Source organism: Aplidium turbinatum, chromosome 2 (assembly GCF_918807975.1).
Source record: "Aplidium turbinatum chromosome 2, kaAplTurb1.1, whole genome shotgun sequence".
Taxonomy (NCBI): Eukaryota; Metazoa; Chordata; class Ascidiacea; order Aplousobranchia; family Polyclinidae; genus Aplidium; species Aplidium turbinatum.
This window is the reverse complement of record NC_137473.1, coordinates 20,068,808-20,092,612: the sequence shown is the minus strand read 5'-3', so window position 1 is coordinate 20,092,612 and position 23,805 is coordinate 20,068,808. Positions and strand designations below refer to the sequence as shown.

Below are 23,805 nucleotides of genomic sequence, written 5' to 3'. Positions count from 1 at the left end.
CATTTTCAACTGGGACTAGTCTAGAATGTTGGCTGTTTTTTTAGACTGAGCACAAAAACTTATTGTCAATGTCATCTGTAATCATTTAAGACATGCATTGGACTGGTGCACTAGTAAAGAGCAAATAATTAGCCAATAAATTAAGCTAGTCCATTCTTGAAGAACACAAGTAAATTTGCTCTGAACTTGTGATGTCAGTCTATTAACCTAAATGAATTTTGAAAGCACTTCTGCTGTTTCAGTACTGGTTAATGTACCCTTTGGAATTGCATGTTTTATTGTAGAATCTATGTTGTTTTTGTTTGGTAGGAGAACCAACTTTATTTTCAGCGTACTCAGTAGCCTAGTTACAGGCGCGAAAATCACTCATGCGTAGAAGATGTATTCCTTTCACTCGAAAGCAAAAGCAGCCGCTATGAGATGGCATGTGAACAAAACCTTTTTCACGCCGCTTTGAGATTTCATTTCGGTCATTTTCATTTCGCCTATCATGTAAACGTAGCCTTAGATAACAAAAGAAACAGAAGTACGGTAGCTGATAAACGCCAGCATGGTGCCATTGAAGCATAGTAACAATGATTGAAAAACGTTTTTCTTGATTTCTTCTGCTTTGTTTTTTCTTGGGAGTGTCAATAACGAGGTGCAGTTTGCTCAGTTTAGTATCTACGCGTATTAAGAGCTAAAGTTCAAAGTGACTAGCATATAATTCGAAGTAGCCTACAGGCATCGAAATTCGTTTTTGTTGACGGCGGACAAACGTGTCCTGTCTGAGCAGCTATCTCGGTGGACAAATCAAGTCTCACGGCGGACACACCAGTTTTAGCCGTCGATCGTCATGCTTAATCACTTTATCTTGATAATAATTCTTCGCCATTTCAGAACTATAACTACGGTTTTAGAAGGCTTTTTAAAGAATCAGTAAAGTCACTTTGAAAGGCTTTCATCAGACCAACGACTTGCGCTTGAAGAGTCAAAGCGCGGTGTAGCTGGTCAATACGTCACAGTTAACTGATTAACTTCCCCCGAACGAGGTCGTGTGGCTTATTGCGTCACAATACTCTGGGCAGGAGTCGGAAAATTTCTACAATGACGCTACTATTTTCTGCTGTGCAAAGGTTCACAGGCTTTTTTCTTTAAGTTTATTTTTGCATGTCATGTGAGCGAAAGTGAATTTTCCTTGGGTCTTTTCTTTCTTACTGTAATAGCAAAACTTAACAAATTTTGTTGCATCTTGCTGTAATAGCGTACTCGTATAATCTAATTTAGTAACCAACCTTGCCGTATCATTATTACTCGGAGATCAAAGCCAGATATTGTGACGTAAAACTTGAACTAAATTGCGCGTGATTAGTGTAGAAGTACCTGTACTCCTATCGATTCTTAGCGAAGAATTCACCTTTGTTACGCTGATTCAATGTCATCAATCCTTGAAGCAACGTAAAAATCGAAAGTTTTCCTCCTTGAATGGAAGCTAAGGGATACAGTATTCACATTTTGTAGATGCGCGCTAGAATGCGCTGGAAAATATATTATTGCAATAATTGTTCGTGCTATGCAACGACGATTTGTATCGCTAGTTCTTGTGTTGTTTTTCGGCGGACAAATATGACCGATCTAGATGGTACTTCCCGCGGACATCACATGCTGTGACGGCGGACATGTCCGCCGGGACTTTCGAGGCCTGAGCCTTCATTATAAAGCTTGGCGATATACAATGGCAAATAGACGCAAACAAACATCAATGCTGACAAACAAACATCAGCATTTTGAATGTAAGCAATCAGTCGGCTAGAAAGTTTGCCCCCCCGGCAATTTTCAAAACCCGGCGCCTATGGCCACACATTTGGTTAGCCTTCTCATTCTGTTACTACAATGTAAAAATGAACTGTTAGGCTAACTGGGTTCTTGGAACAAATTTTTGCTGGAAGGAATAACTAGGCTACGGTACCTGATAATTTCCTTTCAGTCCAAGCTGTAGGCCATTGCTTTGTTCTGTCGGATACCTAGCGAAAGACATAACGTAAAACAAGAAATTGCGCTGCAGTTGGTTGGATAATTCAGCGTTTAACAAAAACGGAAATAATTGTAACGAACACTTCATTGGTGTCATGAAAACAAGGTGGGCGAAACATATTTTGCCCACCCTCATTTCACGGCAGGGTGGGCGCCGCCCACCCTGCCCACCCTATTTCGACGCCTATGACCTTAGGTGCTCCTATAGAATCAGTGCTCCATTACGGATGCAACCTAATTCGTACCCGGAACAATTCGTACCCTCAGTGCGTACCCTGAAAAAAATCGAAAAAAAAAGCCAAAATAGCACATGGATCGGAGTTTCCGCTTAATCCTAAGTAAGTCAGCTATGCCCTAACCCTAACTTTAAAATGTTTGCGGAAACTCTGATTAGCGACTTCGGCTTTGTTGCGATCAGCAACTCCGAAGTTCGGCAGTCTGCTTTGTGCTATTTTTTCTCTTGATCTTTTTAGGGTACGAACTGAGGGTACGGATTGTTCAGGGTATGAATTAGGTTGCACCCCTCCAATCCATTACAGTGTAGTAACACTTTATTGTTTCGCATCAGTATCATCTGCGTGCATATTAATAAGTGTAAACATAACTACCATTATGTTTCACGATCTTGTGTACATTGTTCTTTGTCAAAGTGCATAAAAAACATCAAATTAAGCAACATTACTGATTAGTAGGGCAACCAATTTTTTGACCTAAAAACTTGAAATAATGACTTTATATTTATAATTTACAAATTTTGACCTAATTTTGACAAACAACCTGATGCGTTTGCAACCCAAATGCGAAATACAAACTACAAAGCATATTAGAAATCAAGCCGTTAGGTAAAGATATCTTCTTTTCCTAATAAAATAAAAGAAAAATGTGGAAGACTCAACGACACCACCAGGGCCGGATTTAGCCTAAGTGCTGCCCCCCAAAAAAAATTTTCAATGGTGACTTTCAATTTTTTGATACAACACAGGCATTTGTCCTTAATGCCGCCATTTTTATAACACTTCATGAAACTAAAGTTCTTTCGTAAACTAGTCTTACTTTTTGGCTTGTTTACATACTTTAAGCATCAAGGCAAGTACACAAAATAGCCTGCAACTTTTCCATCAACCTAACAGAACGCCCCTTTCTTCACAATGTCCTCTGCCCTGGCGCCTGCTGGTTTTGTTGGCTCTTTCTTTGTTTCCACAAAGATAAGAGTTAAACTGACTGGTAAAGCGGTGGTCGAATAAATTTGTGGCAGAATACGGTGCGATACTGATGAGCCCAGCCTCATGGGCGAAAAACGTGTCTATCGCTGTCAATTCTTGCTACAAATCGGCTGCCGAGAAACATATTGTTGATTGGATGGTCTGAATGGCTAGCATGGAAGCTACACCGTTATGGTTGGCGAATCGCAGCTGCTCGCTGTACTAGTGAGTGCTCAGCCTTGTGCTGATAGCCGGGAAGAACGCCCCTTTCTTCACAATGTCCTCTGCCCTGGCGCCTGCTGGTTTTGTTGGCTCTTTCTTTGTTTCCACAAAGATAAGAGTTAAACTGACTGGTAAAGCGGTGGTCGAATAAATTTGTGGCAGAATACGGTGCGATACTGATGAGCCCAGCCTCATGGGCGAAACACGTGTCTATCGCTGTCAATTCTTGCTACAAATTGGCTGCCGAGAAACATATTGACTAAAAACATTTTTTCTAGGCTCCTTTAAATTTACTAACAGTGAAACAAACCAAACAATGATTAATAAAAATTGCACAAAGCCTAGTCTTCCATCGAGACAGATAACTAAAAAAAGCACTAAGCAGCACATATTGTTGAACTTGAAAACCGATCAAGCGTGAAGTACTCTAAGGGCCATGACTTGCCATACATGACTTGCCGCACTGTTTATAAATGTTTGTGATGTGATAACATATTTATTAATTGAGCTTATATATATCTGTTGTGAATTATTATATTCACGTACAGAATTATCAATGTAATATATTCGTATATTTTGTCGCCCCCAATAAGTTGCCCCACTGGGCAACTGCCTACTGATAAATCCGGCTCTGGACACCACAGGTAATGAAAGTCACTCGAAAAACTGCAAAAGGTAAATATAGTGTCTTTGAATAATCCTGAAATTACTGAGAGAGTTCTGCAGTATTATAGGCCTACTTCTAGCTAAAGACAAATTTGAGAACATCAGGAAGCTAAAACTCAATACTATATGAATGTATAATGATTTGAGCATTCTCCTAACCAAGAACAAAGACCACGTTACCTGCCTTCCATGCATAGCCTACTTGATATTCAATCGTCAGTAGAGGGCGAAACAAGATTATTACCGTACTTCAGAAATTGCAACAAAAAATCAGTATCTGTGTAGCTTTAATGAAATATCAATAGAGAGAAGAAAAACTAGGCTACGTTAAAAGAAAATTTTGTCCTAACCATGAAATTTGACTTTTTTTTACTCAATAACTTTGAAACCTCTCTTCGTGTCAGCCGGAAATTTAGTTTATGGACGTTTTACAAACTTTGAACAAGGCAGAAAAACTTTGACTTTATTGACTTTTGGTTGCCCTACTGATTAGAGTACACATTTAATTCTTATATTGAACTAAAACTGGAATTTACAAACAAATTATATTCACTTGTCACAGTCTATATTGACACTTTTCATCATCTCCTCAAGGTGCTGACACAGGTAAATTCTTCTGTATCATGTTTTATTACATACAAAATATCTTACCTCTAAATAAGTATATATTCCAAAACCACAATACTTCGATGACATTATACTTGCTATACAAACAAAAGGTATTGAACAAGAACACATGTTAGCTTAGCATGTGAAATATAACAGTGAAAAAATAAACCATATAATGGATAGACCATTTTTGCAGTTAAGATTAGCAGCAGACAATTGCAGAATAAAAAGTTACCGATATACGTCTGTTCGAATTCAATTCTTTACACCCACATTGATTTCAGAAAGACTCGTTTGAGTGGATCACAATCGATCGATTTTTTGTAAAAGCCTATTAGAAGCTTTATCCTGAATTTTTGCATGCTTGTAGACTGTAGAGGCTTTGAGCCACTGATACAGTTCTGGTCACAAAGATTTACATTTTTGTTGTCTAAATTATTTGTTTGACTAATTACTGTCATTGAATGGAGACTGGAGAGATATCTTTAGAGTGCATTGCTCAACTGCACACCCCGAGAATTGAACCAGTATTGATTGATTGAATCTTTATCTTCGAACTGGGAAAGCTTCTTGCAGAGCTTAATCCTGGCAGCTTCGCATACTTGTAGAGGCTTTGAATCACTGACGCAGGCCCGGTCACCGAGATTGACAGAGTGAAGTTTCCGATTGTTGAAGTCTTGTTGTCGAGGAACTATTCCGTCCATTAGATGCCGCTGAATGGAGAGCAATCTTTAACGTGCGTTGCTCAAGCGCACACCCTGAGAGTCGAACCAGCACCGCTTGATCTTGAAGCTTCTTTGTTCCAGAAGTGACGCGCTAACCAATTGAGCTATCGGGGCGGACAGTATTGCTTAACAGTTGACTTGGTTGCTTTTTGCTCACAAGTCAGGCACTTGTCTTATAAGTTCAACTGAGCTATTGGGGTAGGACGCAGGTTTTGCCGGAAGTACCAGAACCTATTTACATGAGCCCCTTGTAACAGTGAACCTTCGGTAAACATTCATTTTTTTCTACTCTTTTACAATTCTCTTTTGTTGACCTTCACTTGAGAACTTATGTTAAACTCATATTATGTATAATGAGTGTAAGTGCAATTGTATGAATATCTCTATCAGTGTTGTATATCTCACAGAGTTTTAAAATAGGCCACTGAATTTGTGTTCTTGAACGTTATTGTAGCTGACTAGAACAACTTAAAGCTTGAGTGATGAATCAATCCAAAGGAAAACAAAAGACCAAAGGAGGGAAGCAGATTAAAGAAGAAAACAAGAAAACATTTCAGTTTTATTCTTACATCGTAATCGGTGGAAATCTTCCCGTTCTGTTGTATCAATTCTTAATTTGCTACAATGATGTAGGCTGGAGCCACATCGGTCTTCTACTATTTTCAATTATAAATTATGTTCTTTCCATAAAAATGATGTCATCAATGAGCAACAGTGGTTTGGATCTTAACATGGAGCATGGAATGGGGGAATATGTGAAAGACATTATACTTGTTACTGCTGCATGCCAAGTTTTGAGTTGCATATCTTTGTACTGTTGGCTGCTGTGGTTAATCATTCCTTGTGTTGCCTTCTACAAACTATGGGTTGGTGTTATTGCTCCGTGGGTATTTGCACCAGCCCAAGAACTGACGGATAAACAGAAAAAGAAAATCGAAAAAAAGAGGAGATAATGAACGTTTCATAAACGGAGATTTTTAATTTAGATAAATTATAAGACATATTTGTTTTTGTGGTGTGTGGATGTGATGCAATATTGTAGTCGTGATGATCATTATTATCAAAAGCAATCTTTACAAACTTGATTTAGTGGCTGTTGAAATATTGCACGACTAATTTGGAGCAGGAAGTGTCATTATCGATATATTAGATTGTTTGCTGCCTTAGAATAGTTTTCCCATCTAGTGGTGATTTGTCATCGAATTCAACCCTGATATGCAGTAAGATATTCTAAGTTCTCATTTTTTGTGAATCTTTTAGGCTACATAAAACTCCTATCCCGAAAATTGTTTCTTTTTTAACTTAGAAAATCAATGTCCTTTGCCACTTCCACTTTTTTACTCAGTGAAATGTATGAATACGACGGCGAAGTGCATTTAAAAATTAAGACAAAAACATGTTCCAAAGAAAATTCTCAAGGTAGGCTGATACTTTGGTTAATATTTTCAGCACGACCACGTCACTATTTCTAGAGTGAGTTTTTGCATATTTGTGGTTTTTATGAACTTGCATGCGCCATGTTATATTGTAAGAGCACTTTGGAGGCTACCATGAAATCAAATCGCTTGTTCAAAAGCAGTAGCGGATCTAGGAGGACGCATCTGGTCACGTGGCCCCTAAACCATTGAAAAAAAGTTAACCTAATTCTTTTCTAAATTTGCAAAAATTGTCGCTAGCTTAATCACATTGCGTCAACTTAACATCGGGTTTCCGAAAAAATGTGGTAGCCTAATTCTATTCCGAAGAAAAACATTGCTCATTCAACTAGCTTACCTTGCTGAGGTATTTACCTTGCCTTACCTTACCTTGCCTAGATATGAAGTAAAGTGTACAAAGGGGAAAGGACCCATAATGAACCTTTCCATGCACCAAATGAAACAGTTGAAAAGCTGTGAAAGTTGCAAAAAGCGTGGATTTTCAAAGTTAGAAAGTAGCTATCTGGTCGAGTGTTAAAGATATATAGCGTAATTATGTATAGTAGCTACACCAAAGATCTTGAGTGTGTAAGGTTAAAGCTGAAATGTAGTAGTTTTGCGAAATACGACTGCACTACCTATTTTCAACTCGGGCAATTCCGGCTCACGTGAGATAGATGTGTGGTTCACATAGACGGCTGGTCTGAACTGCCGTCCGCACACCGCCGTGACCCAAGTCTTCCATTTTTATTTAAAGCCTTTCAAATCAACATTAGTGGCGGCTTGTGATCGTTTGTAGTGGATCTTTGAAATACGTTGCTCAAGCGCACACCCCGAGAGTCTTACCAGTGTCGCTTAATCTTAAACTTTCTAACGATTTGCACAGGAAGGCCAGATAGAATCGCAGTCCATCAAATACAAAATTTCACTGCATTGTGCGCAATCTGAAGCTTATTTTGATTTTGCATTACAATGTTACAAACGTCATTCACAGGAGTTACTGCCCAATATTATGTAGCCTACAACTTAAAGTAGCTTAATGGGCTACAAAAAACGATCAAAATTTTGTTAAAGCAAGCAAAATAATTGGTTTAGCAAGAACAAGGGATCGCTACAGTAGGCTACCACTGCCCGCTGGCACTTATAAGTGCTTCCTTATACTAAAACAGTTGTGAAAGCTACAGTTCTTATGGACGAGCCACCACTGTTGCCAGGACCATTAAGAGAATCATTTGGGCCCCGTAGGCTACCAATCAGGACACTTATCAGGAAAACGCACCATATTTAAAGTATAGCCTACGTGGTAGTTTATTTGTTTCAGGGCCCTGAAAGTCACTCTTGTCAATGTTCTAGGCCTATATGTAGCTAACCCCTGCAACACTATAACTTATGCGCAAATGTCAGCACAAGCAACTACAGTTAAAAATCCCGTTTTCGTGCGAAACCAAGATCAACAAAGTTTAGCGTAGTCATATAGTTCCTATAAATTTCATGATGACTTTGCCTTCGGGACGCAGTGTGTAAGTTAATTGTCGTTGGCTTTCTTTTTCGAGCTGATTTGACCAATTTTATGACTGCACTAAATATAAGTTATAAATTTGTTAATCTAGCTATAGCCAGAGGTGGGTATCCGCTACTTTAAAAACAGCGCGCATGCAGCGCACTTCCGCTACTCGAGCTAAAGTAGCGTTCGCTACCGCAGCTTTTCTGGCTACTTTTATCTTAAACTGACACAGGAAGCACTTTGTATCGTCAAAATCATTTTTAAACGAATGACCTTCGTATAGCCTACTGTAGCCTACCATTTCAACGTAGTTAAAGAAACATTCTTGGTGAAATTTATGTTACTCATCTTTTAAAAACACGAGCATTTAGACATGCGAGTCGTTGAGTCCTTCCGCTTGGGCTTCAGCACGTCTTTTCCAACGGAGAAAAATCTCCCCACTGCAGCTGCGCTGAAAGGAATTTGAATGTTGTATTGAATAAAAACACATTATAAATCGGGACTAGGAAAGCTCAAGGACTTGCTTTTGTCTGAAAAAAATGGCCCCACAGTTGACTCTTCTCTCCGTAGCTTACGGTACCGACGTTTTATGTAGGCTACTGGCATCAACACACCCAAAAGTTCATCCTCGGAATCGTAACTGGTGTTAGTGTTATGCATGGCTTTTCATGCATTGTTTCCATGAAAAATCTCCAAAAAGGAATTATGTTTTTATTGGAAGGTAGCGGGAGTGCGATTGAAAGAAATGTAAGGTACCTGCAGCTAATAAGGCCCGGCCGGTAATAAGGCCCACCCCCGGGATCTCCGTTGTTATAAATCTTTTAAACAAAAGTAGAAGCTCTGATTGCTGCTTTTGTAAATTGAGATTGACTGGTGAAGTTTCACAGCCAAAAGTTCAGAACTTTTTGAGTTACGGAAAGTTGAAGTTTGGGGGGACTGAAATTGAGTGGTTTGATTAATTTTCACATATTTTAGACTGCTCTGCAGTTAACAAACCGCTTTGACTTGCGGGTTTTTGCATTTTATGTGAAAGATATGTGCATGCTGATGCAGTAAAGCCACTAAATTTGAACTTTTTTTCAGTTAAAGCAAGACTGATAATGATGATCAGACTAGGCTAATGTTGGTAATAAGCCCCATGGGATAGGAAAATTGTACCGTTGTGCATCCCTGGTTAAGAAAGTGAGGGTTAAAGGCTTGAATGACCCAAACAATTTTTCTTACACCATTAATCAAATTTGTCGTTGCAATAGAAATATCATAATATCAGTATCAAAATACTTTAGCATCTCTACCATATCCACACACACTATGTCGGTTTGGAAAAAATGGAGCACGGGGAGAAAAGGGAACATCAGTTGTCTCTGTGTATTTACTTCTGTGCCTGCGTTAGAAGTTGTTTTGTGGTGTTGTTATTGTGAAAATACACCTTTTCTATCACTTTTGGTGTAAATTCAAACCGGGCCTTATTCACAACACATAGCATCTAATTAGGCCCGCTTGCATTTATTTTTTTAATATTTTATAACTCCTCTTACTTAGAAACTTGTTTCACAGATTATGTCGTTTAGATAGACCCAAAATATCCTCATTCCAAGTTTCGTTCAAAATTATGCAGTATTTTGAAAAGTACTGAGGTTTGAAAATTAGCGGGCCTTATTAGCTGCAGGTACCTCAGCACCTTTCCGCTACATTAAAAAAGTATCCCTCTACTGCCCACATCTGGCTGTGGCTATGAGACAAACCTACTTTGATACCTAACCTACGGCTTACAGTCCGCTCCAATGGAGAAACCTTCAGGATCAAGCTGCGCTGGTTCGGCTCTCGGGTGTGTTCTTGCGCAACGCATGCTCTATGTAACATTTACTGAGTGTAGGCTACCAGCTGCAGTACAAAACTTTCTGCAATCGTGAAAAGAACCGCATGTTTCACGCGCTACAAATTACTGCCCTGGTAGTGTCATAAGAAAAAGGCAATCGCTGTGAGCCTTCGAATCCCTTCTTTAGATACCCCTGCCAGACAGGGAGTTCAATATTATATTTGCGGATGAAGGTCTTTATCTTCTTGTGTTTTTGAAACTTCAAAAATCCCTGTGAAGTGCTTTCTCTTTTATAGTATGCAAGGTACATTTCACCTCATCCCTCTGATTAATTTAATTATTAACTTCTTAATTTTTGAAGGACACATAAAATGTTTGAACTTGAATTTGCTGCTAACATGGATTGCCAATGCTGCCGGTTAGGTTAACGAAATGGTATTGAGCGAGCCAGAAAACTTTGCAAAACCAAAATTTTTTTCTCGATTTTGGGAGCAAGTTCCCTCTTGGATTTGCTACTGGTTGACATTATCTCGCGTTACAATTCGATAGTCAACCTGCACGTGATATGTTCGACAAGAGGTAAGATAATTGGTCCTTTTATGATCTTTTGGTCATAATTCGTCACTTTCTTGATCTTAAGACGAAATACTCAAATTGAGAGCATAACGCCATAACCTAATTTTTTCAAAGAAAGCCGTGACGCAAGATAGTGTGTCACAAACGTACATTTACACGAACAATGCAAGAAGCAGATCAAGCATTTATTGCGACAAACCACCAGAGCAACGAGGCACACAGTCGAGAAGACTGTTGAACAGGAACGACGTCCTGAGAAAATAACACAACATATTGCACTCTGTTAGTAATTTCCACTTATAGTTGGCACCCCCATAGCCAGCACAAACATGCTGGAATGCGATAAATACGTTTGCATCAAATAGCGAAAAATGTGACCAATGTAGTGTTATGGTCCCAAAATTAGCAAAATCGGGGAGAGGTAAAGTTAGGGGGTGTTTACATATCGTATGACCCCCCTGGGCTGGAGTATCAAATCGTCATGGGTTGGCGAAAATATACTTTATGTCAAATGGAGAAAAGCAACAAAATAACATCATTAGAAATCTGAAATTCTCACAGAAACAACCATCGCCATCTTCCCATGAAGCGGACATGTCCAAACTAGAGCCGTCCACAGCATCCAAGTATAACAAGATTACCATAATGCTTCAGCGTTGAGTGCGTGACTGAAGGCCACGATATTCAACTGGGGCTGGATCAATGCATTTAACTGATGAACACAATAGTTGGAGGGAATCTATCGAAAGGACCTCACGTCAAGTAGACCCGAGAGCCCATCACCATGACTCTACACACAGTCTATACTCTAAACAGATGATGTCACGCTACATCATTGCAACGAATGTTACGTCATCGCTTCACGCCAGCGCTCCTGCATTCTTCTGGACTGAACTGCAGTATTGTTGTCATGGCGACGAGCATCCTCTGCTTGGCGGTGTGGTCCACAGTGGTGAGGAAACGATGGAAGACGTTCTTCAGGTACTCCAGATTGGCATTCTCACGGAGCCTGGGTTTGCAATGAAACATGTTGTAAAATCATCAGGCGAAGTTGGTTCTCTAAGAGAAACCGAATAGCCTGGTGATCCTCAGCTCCGCCAAGCATCTACAAAAGCTATAACCAGTGTTTTTTTCAACGGTAGTATATATGTGACTGTCATAGACATATACTTCAAGCGCAACATTGCAAATCTTTTAGTTCAACCATTTTCCATCCAACGTTGTTTACGTTACTCTCTATCAAACCAAAGTAAAGTGAATTACGATATGAACCTAACACAATCTTTATTGAACTTACACTCCGCGTTCCTGTTCCATAATCTTCTCCTTCAGCACTGCGATATCATGAGCATGTTTTTCATTCCTGAACACAAAGAACCGTGTCAATTCCAGGACACAGTAGAAATATCTCACGTCATCTTTACGTCATCTACGACACGTCATACTTCGTGATGTTGGCGTCCTGTTGCTGACGTAGTTGTAACTCCAACTGCTTCTTGTGACGTCGTATGCTGTTGATAGTGACATCCTTCCGCGCTAGTTGCTCCACATAATGGATGATGTTCTTATCGTAGCCTCCCTACAGAGTAAATAATTTGAAACACTTCGTAGGATGGGCACAATGTGCAAATAATTCATTTTAAGACGCAGCACTTAATGAATTGAGGTGGAAGCAATTCTCCGGAAATTTCAACAAGCTTGAAGTAAATACACTCATATCAATAGACCCTCCCACTCTTCCAGTGCGCCACAGATCCCAGGTCTTCACCAGTTCAACCGACTGAGGCATAAAACCGATGAGAAGGCGATTTATCTTCACGAGACTTCGAAAGGATGAAATACTATGAAGCACCAAACAAATCATTGAAATAGCTTCATGGGAAAGTTGTGACTTCTTACGAACGAAACGCGACAAAATTAGATAATTGAAGCGACCAACTTACAGTCCGCAGCATTTCGGAGATAGGCTCCTCAGTGGCATCTTGAGATTCATCAGTGAAGCTGAGACGACGGGGATCCTGTAGCATCGCTCCTCCTGCAACATCTCCTCCTTGACATTCACTGTATGCAACAAACACGTTATGAGGTGATCATCCCAGATGTTCTCAAACTGTGCGTCGTTTTAATTTCCCAAAGACGTCGCATAACGATTCCGCTTTGTATTCAAGCCATGATTCAAACTCAATTGCGATAACAAAATGAAAACATGTTTTTCACAAACAATGTTAATCATCATCATGTTTGCAACGTCATCGCTATTTGATCGTTGTGATTTTGATCGCTGCTTGTGGCAGCGAGAAAAAAACTGTAAAGATCAATCGAGAACAACTGATCTACAACATTGGAATGCCAACCAACTACAATGTTGTGAATAATAACAACAGCGTCAATTGTTTAGCATTCTTACCTGTGATAGGCTGCCGTGTAGGCCTTGAGTTGTTTGATTTCCTTGTCCTTGTCAGCAAGCATGGCCACCGTACGTTCACGTTGGGTGCGGACCTCTTTGTCCTTGCTGCTCATCTGTCGATGATGTTCTTCCTTTATCTTATCAACCTCTGCCCGATGAACTGCCATCAATTTCTCCAGCTTCCTTTTATGATCAACATCCTACATAAGATGAAATAAATCCCTTGTTACAAAGCAGCACGCAACTTTTGTCGGCTTCAAACTCTACCCCAAAGCCGCCGCAGTCGTCGTCGTGTGAGCCTCTGGGGCCGAGGGTCTATGCTTTTACCACCCTAGATTCACGATGTTTCAGGACTACACTGGAAGGCTACTAGAGAGCAGCCAGTCTTTGGTTCATTACCCAAGACGCGCAGACCTTTCACTCCTTTAGGTGGTTTGAAGATAGTGCAGTCATTGATGATGTGGTCTGCGGTTGTTTTTCGGCTCCACATTCCCTATTGGTGCATGGTTGAGCGGAAAAGTGCAACACACATACAAAGAGGGTTGAGGCTGTCTGTGTAGTGTCAGGCCGATGGGACGTACCACCGCCGCAGTAAACGTACACAAGGAACATTCATAATTAGCATATTTAATTTAGATTTAGCGTAACAAGATCTGCAACAGTGTGGTATTTTCAACCCACTCGCCAACTGCTGATTTACTAGAATTGCCGGAGTTAAGTTAGCTGTGAAGCCAAGGATACGGAGATGTTGGGAGCGCGATTACGTGGAAACTAACCATCTGCGCGCATTTTGCTTCTAAGTCATCGGAGCGGCCACGTAGGAGAAAGTGGCGCTCTCGAGCAGCCGTCAACTGCTGCTTTAACTCTTCCAGCTCCCTGTTTCCTGTGGTGGATGGTACAGTCATAGATCCGCTCTTCATGTTCTTGAGTACACCCTGCGCCCGGATCTGCATATAACATTGACGCAACAGAGTGTTAGTGAAATATCTTACGGATTAAAAAAGTATTTCAATGGTGATTGATTACAGTATACTATATGTACGGTATCTCAATTTGCTTCTAAGAGATAATAATTGTTTTGAGATTTTAACCACTACTTCAACGTCTCTTTGGCATCGTGTTTACAACCCTTATAAAAATACAACAGGATGTTACAAATATTTAACTAGCCCTGCTAAGACTGAACAATATGCATACCATCAATTATTGTAAGAGAGTTGAACGCATAAAATAAGTCAAATAAAACACACACATAGAGTCAAACCCTTGAAAACGGGACAATGTTAAGATAGAGCAAACGAAACCATGACGGTTGCACGAAATGATAACGCGGCTAGCCGGCTACGAAAGATCATTGAAATGATGATTGCCATTACGTCATTGCCGAGTCAAACTGGAGGTCTGCTAGGTCAATCTTGTTTTGATAAACAACACAATGAGGCAATCACATAGAGCGGACATGACCAACTCAATTGAAAGGAATAATTAGACCTTGTAACGTTCAAATTCCTCTTTCAACTGAAGAAGCTCCTGCTGAGATTCGAAGTAGAGCTTCCGATAATCCTCTGAATCTCGCTGCAGTGATGTAAGAACATCTGTGGACGAACCATTCGTGAAGTAGAGAGAAAGGCTTTAAGGAGATATCATCGCAGTAAAAAATGTTTGTGCAATTTGAAAGTATGCTGGCGTGTACCGTAAAAAGTTGGTTGTATTTGTCTACAGTAGTAGCGTACAAGCTCAAACTGACCGAATTGATGAAAAATTTCAATGAAAACCAAACAAATAAATATAATGACATATTAAAAAAACGCACATTCCATTTGGAAGTCTTAAAAATATGCAGAAGATGGGAATTCTCCTTATAACGCGTCATTATCACTATCATTATTGGAACCTCTCTTCTACCTGTCAGGTCAACTGGCTCATTGCTCTTGGCGGCGGCTTCCTTGAGGAGTTGCTGACAATTCATTATCCTCTCCTTTAATCCATCAATGTCCAGGTCATCATCCGACTTCACTCCCTCATCACGTTTCTCATTCTTCCCGGCCTTCACCTGCTTAGCAAGGAGGGTGTTCTCTATGTCAAGTTGAGCGATGCGATCTTTCAGGTGTCTATGACATAAAAGTTTAGTAGAACTTACAAATCACCTCAGCTAAAAAACATCGCAATTATGAGAATGTCAACCACGAAATTATGCGAAGTTAAAAAATTAACGAAGATCAACAACCGTGCCGAAATGGAAGAATTACGACACCCATCACCTAATCTATTATTCACCTGATTCGAGAAATTTTACAGTGATAACTCCTGACATCATATAAACTCAATAGACAGCAGTCTTAAGCCAAACAAAAGAACCGCATAAAACAACAACAAAATGACTTCAACACTATTCATCATAGCACATAAATAGGGAACTGTGTTCTGAAAGCAGCAAGTGCAAACCGCTACTACCACAGCGAACCGGCATCATCAGGCTAATAGGTCGTTTATATCTACATTTGTAAAGTTTAAAAAAATCTTCCCATTATAATACGTTAAGATAGAATTTGCAACGTGTAAGGCGATGCAATCACAAAGCAGAGTGGCCAGGGAGGTGGAAACAGCAGCAGCTGAAAATCGACACTAGCTGGACAATTTCAAGTAAACGTATTAAAGCTGCAAAGCGTTCATGATGCCAATATATCCTACCTTTAATCATTAATCATACCTTCGGGCAATGCGTATCTTAATAAGAAAACAACGTAAGAACTAGAGATGTATTACGATATTGATGACGGTTGAATTTGATTTATATCACCGATGCAACACAAGGAAATTCAATGCCAACAAAAAATATTGTTTACTTTTTTTTTTTGAACAGCCCTTCCCTGCTACGAGTGGGCTTTTTAGAACAAATAGTCTACCACGTTTGACACTGTTTGAGAACCGATGATTGCAATTGTGAGAAATGGTTGTTGACAATAAGTAAAATATTTCCATCCAAGACAAAAAGTAACATTGCGAATGCGTTGAACACTGTATGTTTTGAAAAATATTGCATGGCAACAAATGGACTCTTGATTTAATCATTATTGATAAAATATTGAAGTGTCTTCCAGGGTAAGAATAGCACAAGGCAAACAACTGCTTGAGAAAAATATGGGAAAAGATTTCCTGAACTCACTGTATGGAAAGCTGATCCTTCTGTCGTTTCCCATCGTAGGATCCAATCTTGTTCGAAATTTGAATTAGACGACTTTCAAGCTCGGCGACTCGCTCTTCCTCCGAATGAGCAACATCTCGTTCCCGCTGCTCCATCTCCGCCACCCGAGCATGCTCCCGCTCAAGTTGGATCTGATGTGCCACCTGCAGAGCAACAATCACTTACAAACTCTTCATCAACTTATCTCAAAGAAGACTTCGTGCTCATACCTTCATGTTAGTCATCTCATCTTGAAGTTGCAGTAGAAGAGGAGGAGGCTTGCTGGCATCTTCCTCTGCCATGTGGAGGCGCCTTCGAACTTTTTCAAGTTCATCTTCCAGTTGCCGTACTCTTCTTTTGTAGTCTTCACTTTGCTGAGCTCCGACCTCCGCGTGATGAGCCGAGTTCCGGAGCTCTTTAATCTACAACATTAACGAGAGTGAAGTCACAATGAGCTGCCACATCCATCTTACGTCCCCTCGTTGGAACAAACGTTTATTCGTTGGTTGTGAAAAGTAGCACATTTTTTAATTACATATATTATTGTGTGTGAAAATTTTTGTTATTAGCGTGTTTGGTAGCCTACCAAAAAAAGCTGTTCATTATAACAATAAGCAATAATAATTATATAAGTACGGCAGTGGTTTAGATTTAGAACGTTTATGAATAGTTGTTGTATCTGATGCATATGAAAGCAATGTCATCTGTATTTTTATGCTAACTGGCACATTCAATGTTGTACAATGGAACCAGTTTGTGGCATTTTTGTCGGTCAATCTATCGCATTTTTTTTATTTCACTCTCTTTAAAAGATATAAAAAAAATATTCACATACAAAAGTTATGTCTGACTCTGAGGTTATGAATAGTAGAGCTTAGGTAGAGAGTTTGTGTTGTTAACCATAAGCATAGATCACATGATGTGGTATGTCCAGACAAGCAAGGTACGAAAAACTAATTTTAAAATCCACAGAGCAAAAAAGACGAGCCGCGAGCATACATAATATGTTTAAAGGTGGATTATTGTGTTGTATTTGTAGGGCTTCCGATCAGTGTCTAATTACTGTAAATTAAGCTCACTCAGAATAGCATCTAAACCGCCCGGTGCCACACCCCACATGCCTAAAAGCCGCGTTCCACACCAAATGTGTCATTATCTCAACAGTGAATTTGATCAAAGAAAGATTTATTTGATAAAATTTATATATGAGCAGTTTGACTTTTGACATGCAACCGAATATTATTTTATTGCTTTATCAACATTTTGCACTCTACGTCAGCGAGCATTTCCAGGGCTAATAAAGTGCATAACTGTATTGCAAAATTGCAGCAGCATAACATCAAAACATGGCCGCTTTGCAGTCAAGGGTTGATGAATTTGAACACTTAATTATGCTACTTATGGTGGGCGGCAATGTGAGATGCCTGTTTGCTCTGCCTCTAAGGAAAACATGATGGATTTGTGAGAGCAAGTATACAGACTATACAGTACTATATACAGTTTTATAAAAATAATATAAGCACTAACAGCAACTACTTTCGCTACTAATCTATCAAGTACAAAAGTTGCTGATATGTGAAGCACGGTGCATGTATGCATGCCTGACACGGCCAGTGTGAGGCATGTGCAATCGTGCATTGATCTCAAACTATTCAAGCTCAACTCTGAATAAGTGATGTGACCAAACACAAAGTGAAAAACCAATAACAAAGATCACCCACTGTTGCCTCACTGGCTTCATTCTTCATTCGCTCTTCATTGAGCATCTTTTGGATTTCCCGGAGCATGATGGAGTGAGTCGCTTGCTCCTGTTCGCGTTCGCTTTGCTGGATTCGTGTCCTTTCTTTCAACTGAGATGTGGTGCAGTTAGTGAAAAAGTCACAATGTTCATAAACACAACACTCAAATAATAAAAACAGAGTGAGACTGTTCACCAGGCATTTGATAATTAAAGTAACTTGCGTATTCAGCTAAACCTGCAGTCATCTTGTTGCGTGTTTTTAACTCTGATTCTTGCTGCTTTACTTTATTCATTTTATCAGTATGTTTTTGTGTTGTGCCATCGTTGCTGAACACTGAACAGGTTATGTTAACCTGTTTTAGCCACCTTGATAAAGTTAGTCGTGCTGACTGACGAAACGTCGGAAATACAAAAGGCTAGTTATCATCGTTAACATCAGGAGGTAACCTAGTAAATAGTCACCAGAAGAACGCAAGTTACTTTAATTACTCAAATAATAATTATAGCGAGAGCAGACGATTGAAAAAGGATTAGTATACATAATATATCGAATATCGATGACACTATGTGAAAACAAGCACTACAACAAGACGATTTATTTCAAGGCAACTTTCTTCATCCATTTGGAACAAGCAACCCTTGCTTTAAAGTATTGTCCTCGTTGAAGCTGCTGTACGTTCTTTACTACAAAAATAATTGAAGAAACAGTTGAAATATCACCAGCCCCCACGAGTACAAAAAACATTCAATGTATTTCAACGGCTTTGCAAATTGTATAAAACAAACAAACCATATAGCTTGTCTTAATGCATTACTGCTTAGGAAATCTATTAGCTAGTCTGGTAGCCTACTCACTCTGGTTAGCTCTTCATCTAACATAGCAGATTTCTTTGCATATACTTCACTTTCTTCCTGAAGCCGTTTCGTTTCAAGTTCTTGCTCTTGCTGAAACCACGAACAGTTGTTGAAAATACTTAATCGAAATGTTTTTGAAACGAAAAAGACCATAACTCAAACAACCAAGGTGTTAGCTATTATCTTGCGTTAATGAAACAGCAGGACTGAGGGATCAAACGGCTTCACTAAAGTTTATTCTTTCTAGAAGGGATAGTTAGGCAATTTATTATGCTATAGTAATTTTGGAGTCAAGAACCACAATCTTTTAGCAGCAAAGTGAAAAACGTAAAGGTGTTAGTATGGAGTATAATACTTAAAAGGCAAACCGCTGAACAACCGGTTTCTGGTTCAATGTACATGACCAATGTGTTATGTTTGGTAGAATAAGCACATTGTGTTCAAGTTAAATGTTCTAAGAAGCTGACCATTGACCAGTGATGAGCAATTGACTTGGCTTGCCTTCAATTTCTTTTTCTCAGCTTGGTAGGTAGCCACCATTTTCGTCTTTTCTGCAGACATTGTGGAGAGTGACTGAGTGAGAGTGAACACCTGAGACCGAAGATGTTGAAGGTTTGAATCCTCTTTTTCAGTTGGATCTTCATCATCTGTTTGATCTACATACAAATTGCACAGTGATTAGTTACATAAAAAATCAATTATACTTACTTTTTGAATTGGAACCATTGCATTTCAGATAACATATTAAGTAATAATTATTACCACAATTACTATCCTGATCCAAACTACCAGCTGCAGTACTGTCATCAACAGATTCCACATCAGATTCAGCAAGCTGTAAAATGACAAACAGGTAATTCATACTAAATGAAATCAGCACAGAAAGTTCTTGTAAACATATTTAATCAATAATAATCAAATTATAATTTGTATGGAAATGCATATCTATGGGCTTAGCCTACTAGTGACATGTAACTTTCACAGGCACAGCTTTATCTTACATGTTTTTCTTGTCACTTACCCTTTTCTTTTTATCAGTAACAGGACCAGGAGCAACCGATGTCAAGGCTTTCATACTGTTTTCCAAAGCTTGCTTCTCATTCTGTAGACTTTTGTATGCAGATACGACATCTGAATAGATTTGATACTATATTAGGCTATAGCAGAACGACATTTCAAACATGTGTAGATAGATGTACTTTCTACAGTGTGGTGACTGGTGGTAAGCTTATGCAATTGTTTGACAATAGACCAGTATATAATAGTATTTTAGCACACATTCTGTGGTGAGAAACCTATGCTCATAACTCTATAGCTGGCACAGAGTTTGTTTTACTGCTGCTGAATGGTTTATTAAAAGTTCTTTCAATTCAGAATTTTTGAAGAGGCGGTAATGAGATTCTTCCAGCTTCCTAAACATCACCAATTGAATTATAAGTTATTCAGCAGCTATAATTTTAAAATTTCTTTTACTGTACTTTATAATAATTAAGGAAAACAGAGATGCAATCTATTCCACCCCCTGAACACTTCGTCCCCTGAAAAGATCGAGAGAAAAATAGAAAAAAGTCGGAGTTTCCGCAAACATTTTAAAATATTCCCCTTGAATTAATATATAATTCAATTTTTATGGGTCACCACAAACTAAGTGTAAGTTTGTCTAAAAATGTTAGTTGGAAGTGAATAGATCATTTCCTGTGGCAGAACATGATCATTTGTAATGGAGGGGCTACACAAGTACACAACCTTAATTCCATAGGCACCGACTTTTCAAAAAACCTTGGGGGGCGAGAAACGTGACGACGTCATAACCATAATGTTATTTTACTCAAAATAGTCTTTGATTAAGGTTACTGTCTTTTTTATATTGACATCTAGGTTGGAAACCCAATTTATTAGAACCGCTGCTTGAAACGATTAGTTTTACACATGCAGTACGATACGCCTAGTCGTAAAAATTTTGATATTGTTAGCTCATAATTGGAACAGTTGGAAAACAAGCCGATTCATTTCCTTTTCGTGCGAGTGAAAAACAACGATCAAGACAGTGAAGTTATCGAAATAAAAGGCAAAAAATCATGTTCTCAAGCAGAGTGAAAACCCACTATCAGTTTTATTAACCTCGTTTCGCTCGTTTTGCTAATTACTTACCTTCAAAGCGTTAACAACTGTTTTTTATCGAAAGTCTTTATAATCTGTTATCGAATACCGTATATACTCGAGTGTAGGTCGAGATGTTCGCAAGTCATTTGCACCTCAAAAAGTCAGGTTCAACTTGTACACGGGACAAGCTGTTTCTAAACTTTATGCACTTGTTGAGCAATATGCAAAGCTCAAACAGCAGAAAGACAAGACAGCAGAAAGAGCTGTTTTAAGAGATCTTTTTTTTTGCGTGTATGATATAATCGTTCTTATTACGTAACATTCCATGATCGTTGAAGTGAATGTCAAACCTTAGCGGCCGCATAAAACAATGATGTCAGGTTGGCTAAGTGATAATAGTGGTAAGAGACGTCGTTAATGCAGGCAATATCTGTGACCAAGACCATTAAAAACCTTTTCTTTCATCGGTTTTCGATTTAATTCTCACACATTGCAAACAAAACAATGCGTTCTGTTCAATCATAATTGATCTCACAACGGGAAGACATCGTTGAAAACAGTGCATCTAATTCAGCTGGTTTATTTAATATTGCCGTGAATAGTTATGTGACTATTTCAGCAGCGTAAGTTACTCTACAATCTACTTTGAAATTTACTCACCATATGTCAATGCCAATACTTAGATGAACCATCGAATAGTAGTGTCGGGAGTAAGCTATCCCACTTATACACGGGAGAAGAAAATATCACCAATTTTCAGCTCAAAAGTAGGGGTTCCATTTATACACGAGATCGACCTTTACTCGAGTATATACCTACGGTAGTGCAGGAGTGTAGATTGATGAATGATGAGTGTATGAAATGTATATGTTTTCACAATATATAATATGCATCAATACAGTGCTTATCGAAGCAAAACACGGATGATAGTTTTGAAAAATGCATTTTTTCTTTAAGCTGTATTCACTTATAAAATTGTTCGTTGAGTCGTAATTTAAACTCGATAAAGTTTGCTAAAGTCGATTTCTTGTTTGAAGCAACAAAAAATCTAACGGACGTTTGGATAACTCGTGAAATAAGAATAAACATTCAACCTCGCATTCGCTTTTTCGCTGCCACGTGTTTTGATGTTGAAGTTGCTCCTCACGCACAGGAAGATCAGCAGTGTGTGACTGAGAGCGTGCGTGCCGTGAGCATCTTAAAGTAATTCACGTTCCAGAGAAAGCCATGCGATCAGTTGCTGTTTCGCGAGCAAAAGCAACATAGGCTGTTTTTCGCTTTCGGCATTTTGTCCGTTTAAATGATCTAAATCTCTTTCGCCAAGTATTTTATCTTTGCAACACCACTTTTGTAAAGCCATTTTGTTGCCCCTCAACCATAAATTTATGGGGGGCACCGCCCCATGGAAGTCGGCGCGTATGCTTAATTCGATAACCCTAACCAGACAGTGAGACTCAATTTATCAACTATTATTTTAAGAAACTTAGCATGATTGATAATCTGTTTCGGCAACTGCAAACAGTCACTTCGGCCTTCTGTATTTTTCTCTCAATCTTTTTAAAGGAAAAATTTTGACATGTTTGCAGCAACTCTGATCAGCGACTTTGGCTCTGTTGTATTCTTTTTCTTGATCTTTCCAGGAGATGAAGTGTTCAGAGAATGGGTTACACCGAAAAACAGTTGTTACATGACAAAATGTATGAAACAATTGAAAATACTGTAGTGCAATAAACAAAAAAATCTATAAACATTTAACTAAAAAAAAGTTTTTTAGCATCCCTTGTTGAGGCATATATGCAGATAAAAATAGAAACGAAACACAGCTGAAAAAGTTTGAGAACTCCTGAGTCCTGATGTATGATGCAGTAATCACAATCACTACAATTTTTTTAGCAACAAAGGGTTCTTTACAATATCAACATGAAACTTTTTAATTTATATATATATTAAACAATGAAAACTATTAATACTTACTACAAAAAGTGCTCAATGCCAAGCAAAGCAGAGCGAAATAAATCAAATATATATAGGTATTACTATCTAAATCCTTGACACCCTGTTTCACCTAAAAGGAGGATTATCAGAAGGTCCTTATTCAAACAGATTTTATTTGAATAAGAACCTTCTGATGATCCTCTTTTTAGGTGAAACAGGCTGTCAAGGATTTAGATAGTATAATAATAACTATATTTGATTTAATTTATATATACACTGTCAAGCATCAGCATTGTATAATATGTAGTATTTTTTAACATTATATAAAACCTAACAATAGCATGTTAAATATAAAAAAAAGCACTTTAACCAACCTCTTAGGCGGTTTTCATAACGACCCAGTTGCTCCTTTTGCTTCTCAATTGTAGCAAGCAAATCGTCATTTTTATTGAACTTAAACATTTCAATAAAACTTACTTATGGAAAAAATCCATATGTGTCACATTGCTCTCACACTGCAAAATCTAAAAGCTATGGTACGGTATCCGATAGTATTGGTGGCTACAGGTCATACCTAATTATTAGGGGAAGTAAAGTCAATCAAGTTTTTTTAGTACTTTATTGCGATGTGGTTTTAAGTAAAAGTTCTTAACACAAGAGGTAGGTTCGAAAATCTTAGTTTGATAGGTTCATAAAAAAGCAAAGCACTCTTATGATTACATCACGTGATGCTCCTCCCCCTGATTGTTCCTCGACCTGACTTGACGTCCTATCAGTTTTTTCTTCTGTAAGACACGGCGTTTGTCGTATAATGACGACACCTTTCAAG

The 23,805-nt window shown here is 38.7% G+C and overlaps 2 protein-coding genes across 3 annotated transcripts; one reads left to right on the top strand and one right to left on the bottom strand.

Moving 5' to 3' along the window:
- Positions 1 to 5,851: 5,851 nt before the first annotated feature.
- On the top strand, positions 5,852 to 7,263 carry LOC145786455 (transmembrane protein 208-like). Its single transcript, XM_082598116.1, has one exon. The coding sequence runs from the start codon at positions 5,920 to 5,922 to the stop codon at positions 6,388 to 6,390; it is 471 nt and encodes a 156-aa protein (XP_082454242.1). The 5' UTR covers positions 5,852 to 5,919; the 3' UTR covers positions 6,391 to 7,263.
- Positions 7,264 to 10,917: 3,654 nt separating this feature from the next.
- On the bottom strand, positions 10,918 to 23,491 carry LOC145786363 (GRIP and coiled-coil domain-containing protein 1-like). 2 transcript variants are annotated; one of them, XM_082598010.1, is made up of 16 exons: positions 23,351 to 23,491; positions 19,960 to 20,069; positions 19,701 to 19,773; positions 19,440 to 19,594; positions 18,939 to 19,028; positions 18,064 to 18,192; positions 16,573 to 16,764; positions 16,325 to 16,506; positions 15,064 to 15,269; positions 14,650 to 14,753; positions 13,935 to 14,105; positions 13,159 to 13,358; positions 12,695 to 12,812; positions 12,197 to 12,330; positions 12,049 to 12,114; positions 10,918 to 11,760 (listed from the first exon to the last, which is right to left on the bottom strand). In XM_082598010.1, the coding sequence occupies exons 1-16, from the start codon at positions 23,436 to 23,438 to the stop codon at positions 11,604 to 11,606; spliced, it is 2,175 nt and encodes a 724-aa protein (XP_082454136.1). In that variant the 5' UTR covers positions 23,439 to 23,491; the 3' UTR covers positions 10,918 to 11,603. The 2 variants fall into 2 exon arrangements, with proteins under 2 accessions (XP_082454136.1, XP_082454144.1); XM_082598018.1 differs by lacking the exon at positions 23,351 to 23,491 and adding an exon at positions 21,702 to 21,832.
- Between the last annotated feature and the right edge of the window lie 314 nt (positions 23,492 to 23,805).

Coding starts and splice junctions, on each gene's coding strand:
- LOC145786455 (XM_082598116.1), top strand. CDS start 5,920: ATGAATCAATCCAAAGGAAAACAAAAGACCAAAGGAGGGAAGCAGATT.
- LOC145786363 (XM_082598010.1), bottom strand. CDS start 23,438: ATGTTTAAGTTCAATAAAAATGACGATTTGCTTGCTACAATTGAGAAG. Junction 16,507..16,572: donor ATGAGATGACTAACATGAAG/GTATGAGCACGA, acceptor GTTGCTCTGCAG/GTGGCACATCAGATCCAACT. Junction 14,754..15,063: donor TGAGCCAGTTGACCTGACAG/GTAGAAGAGAGG, acceptor GTTCGTCCACAG/ATGTTCTTACATCACTGCAG.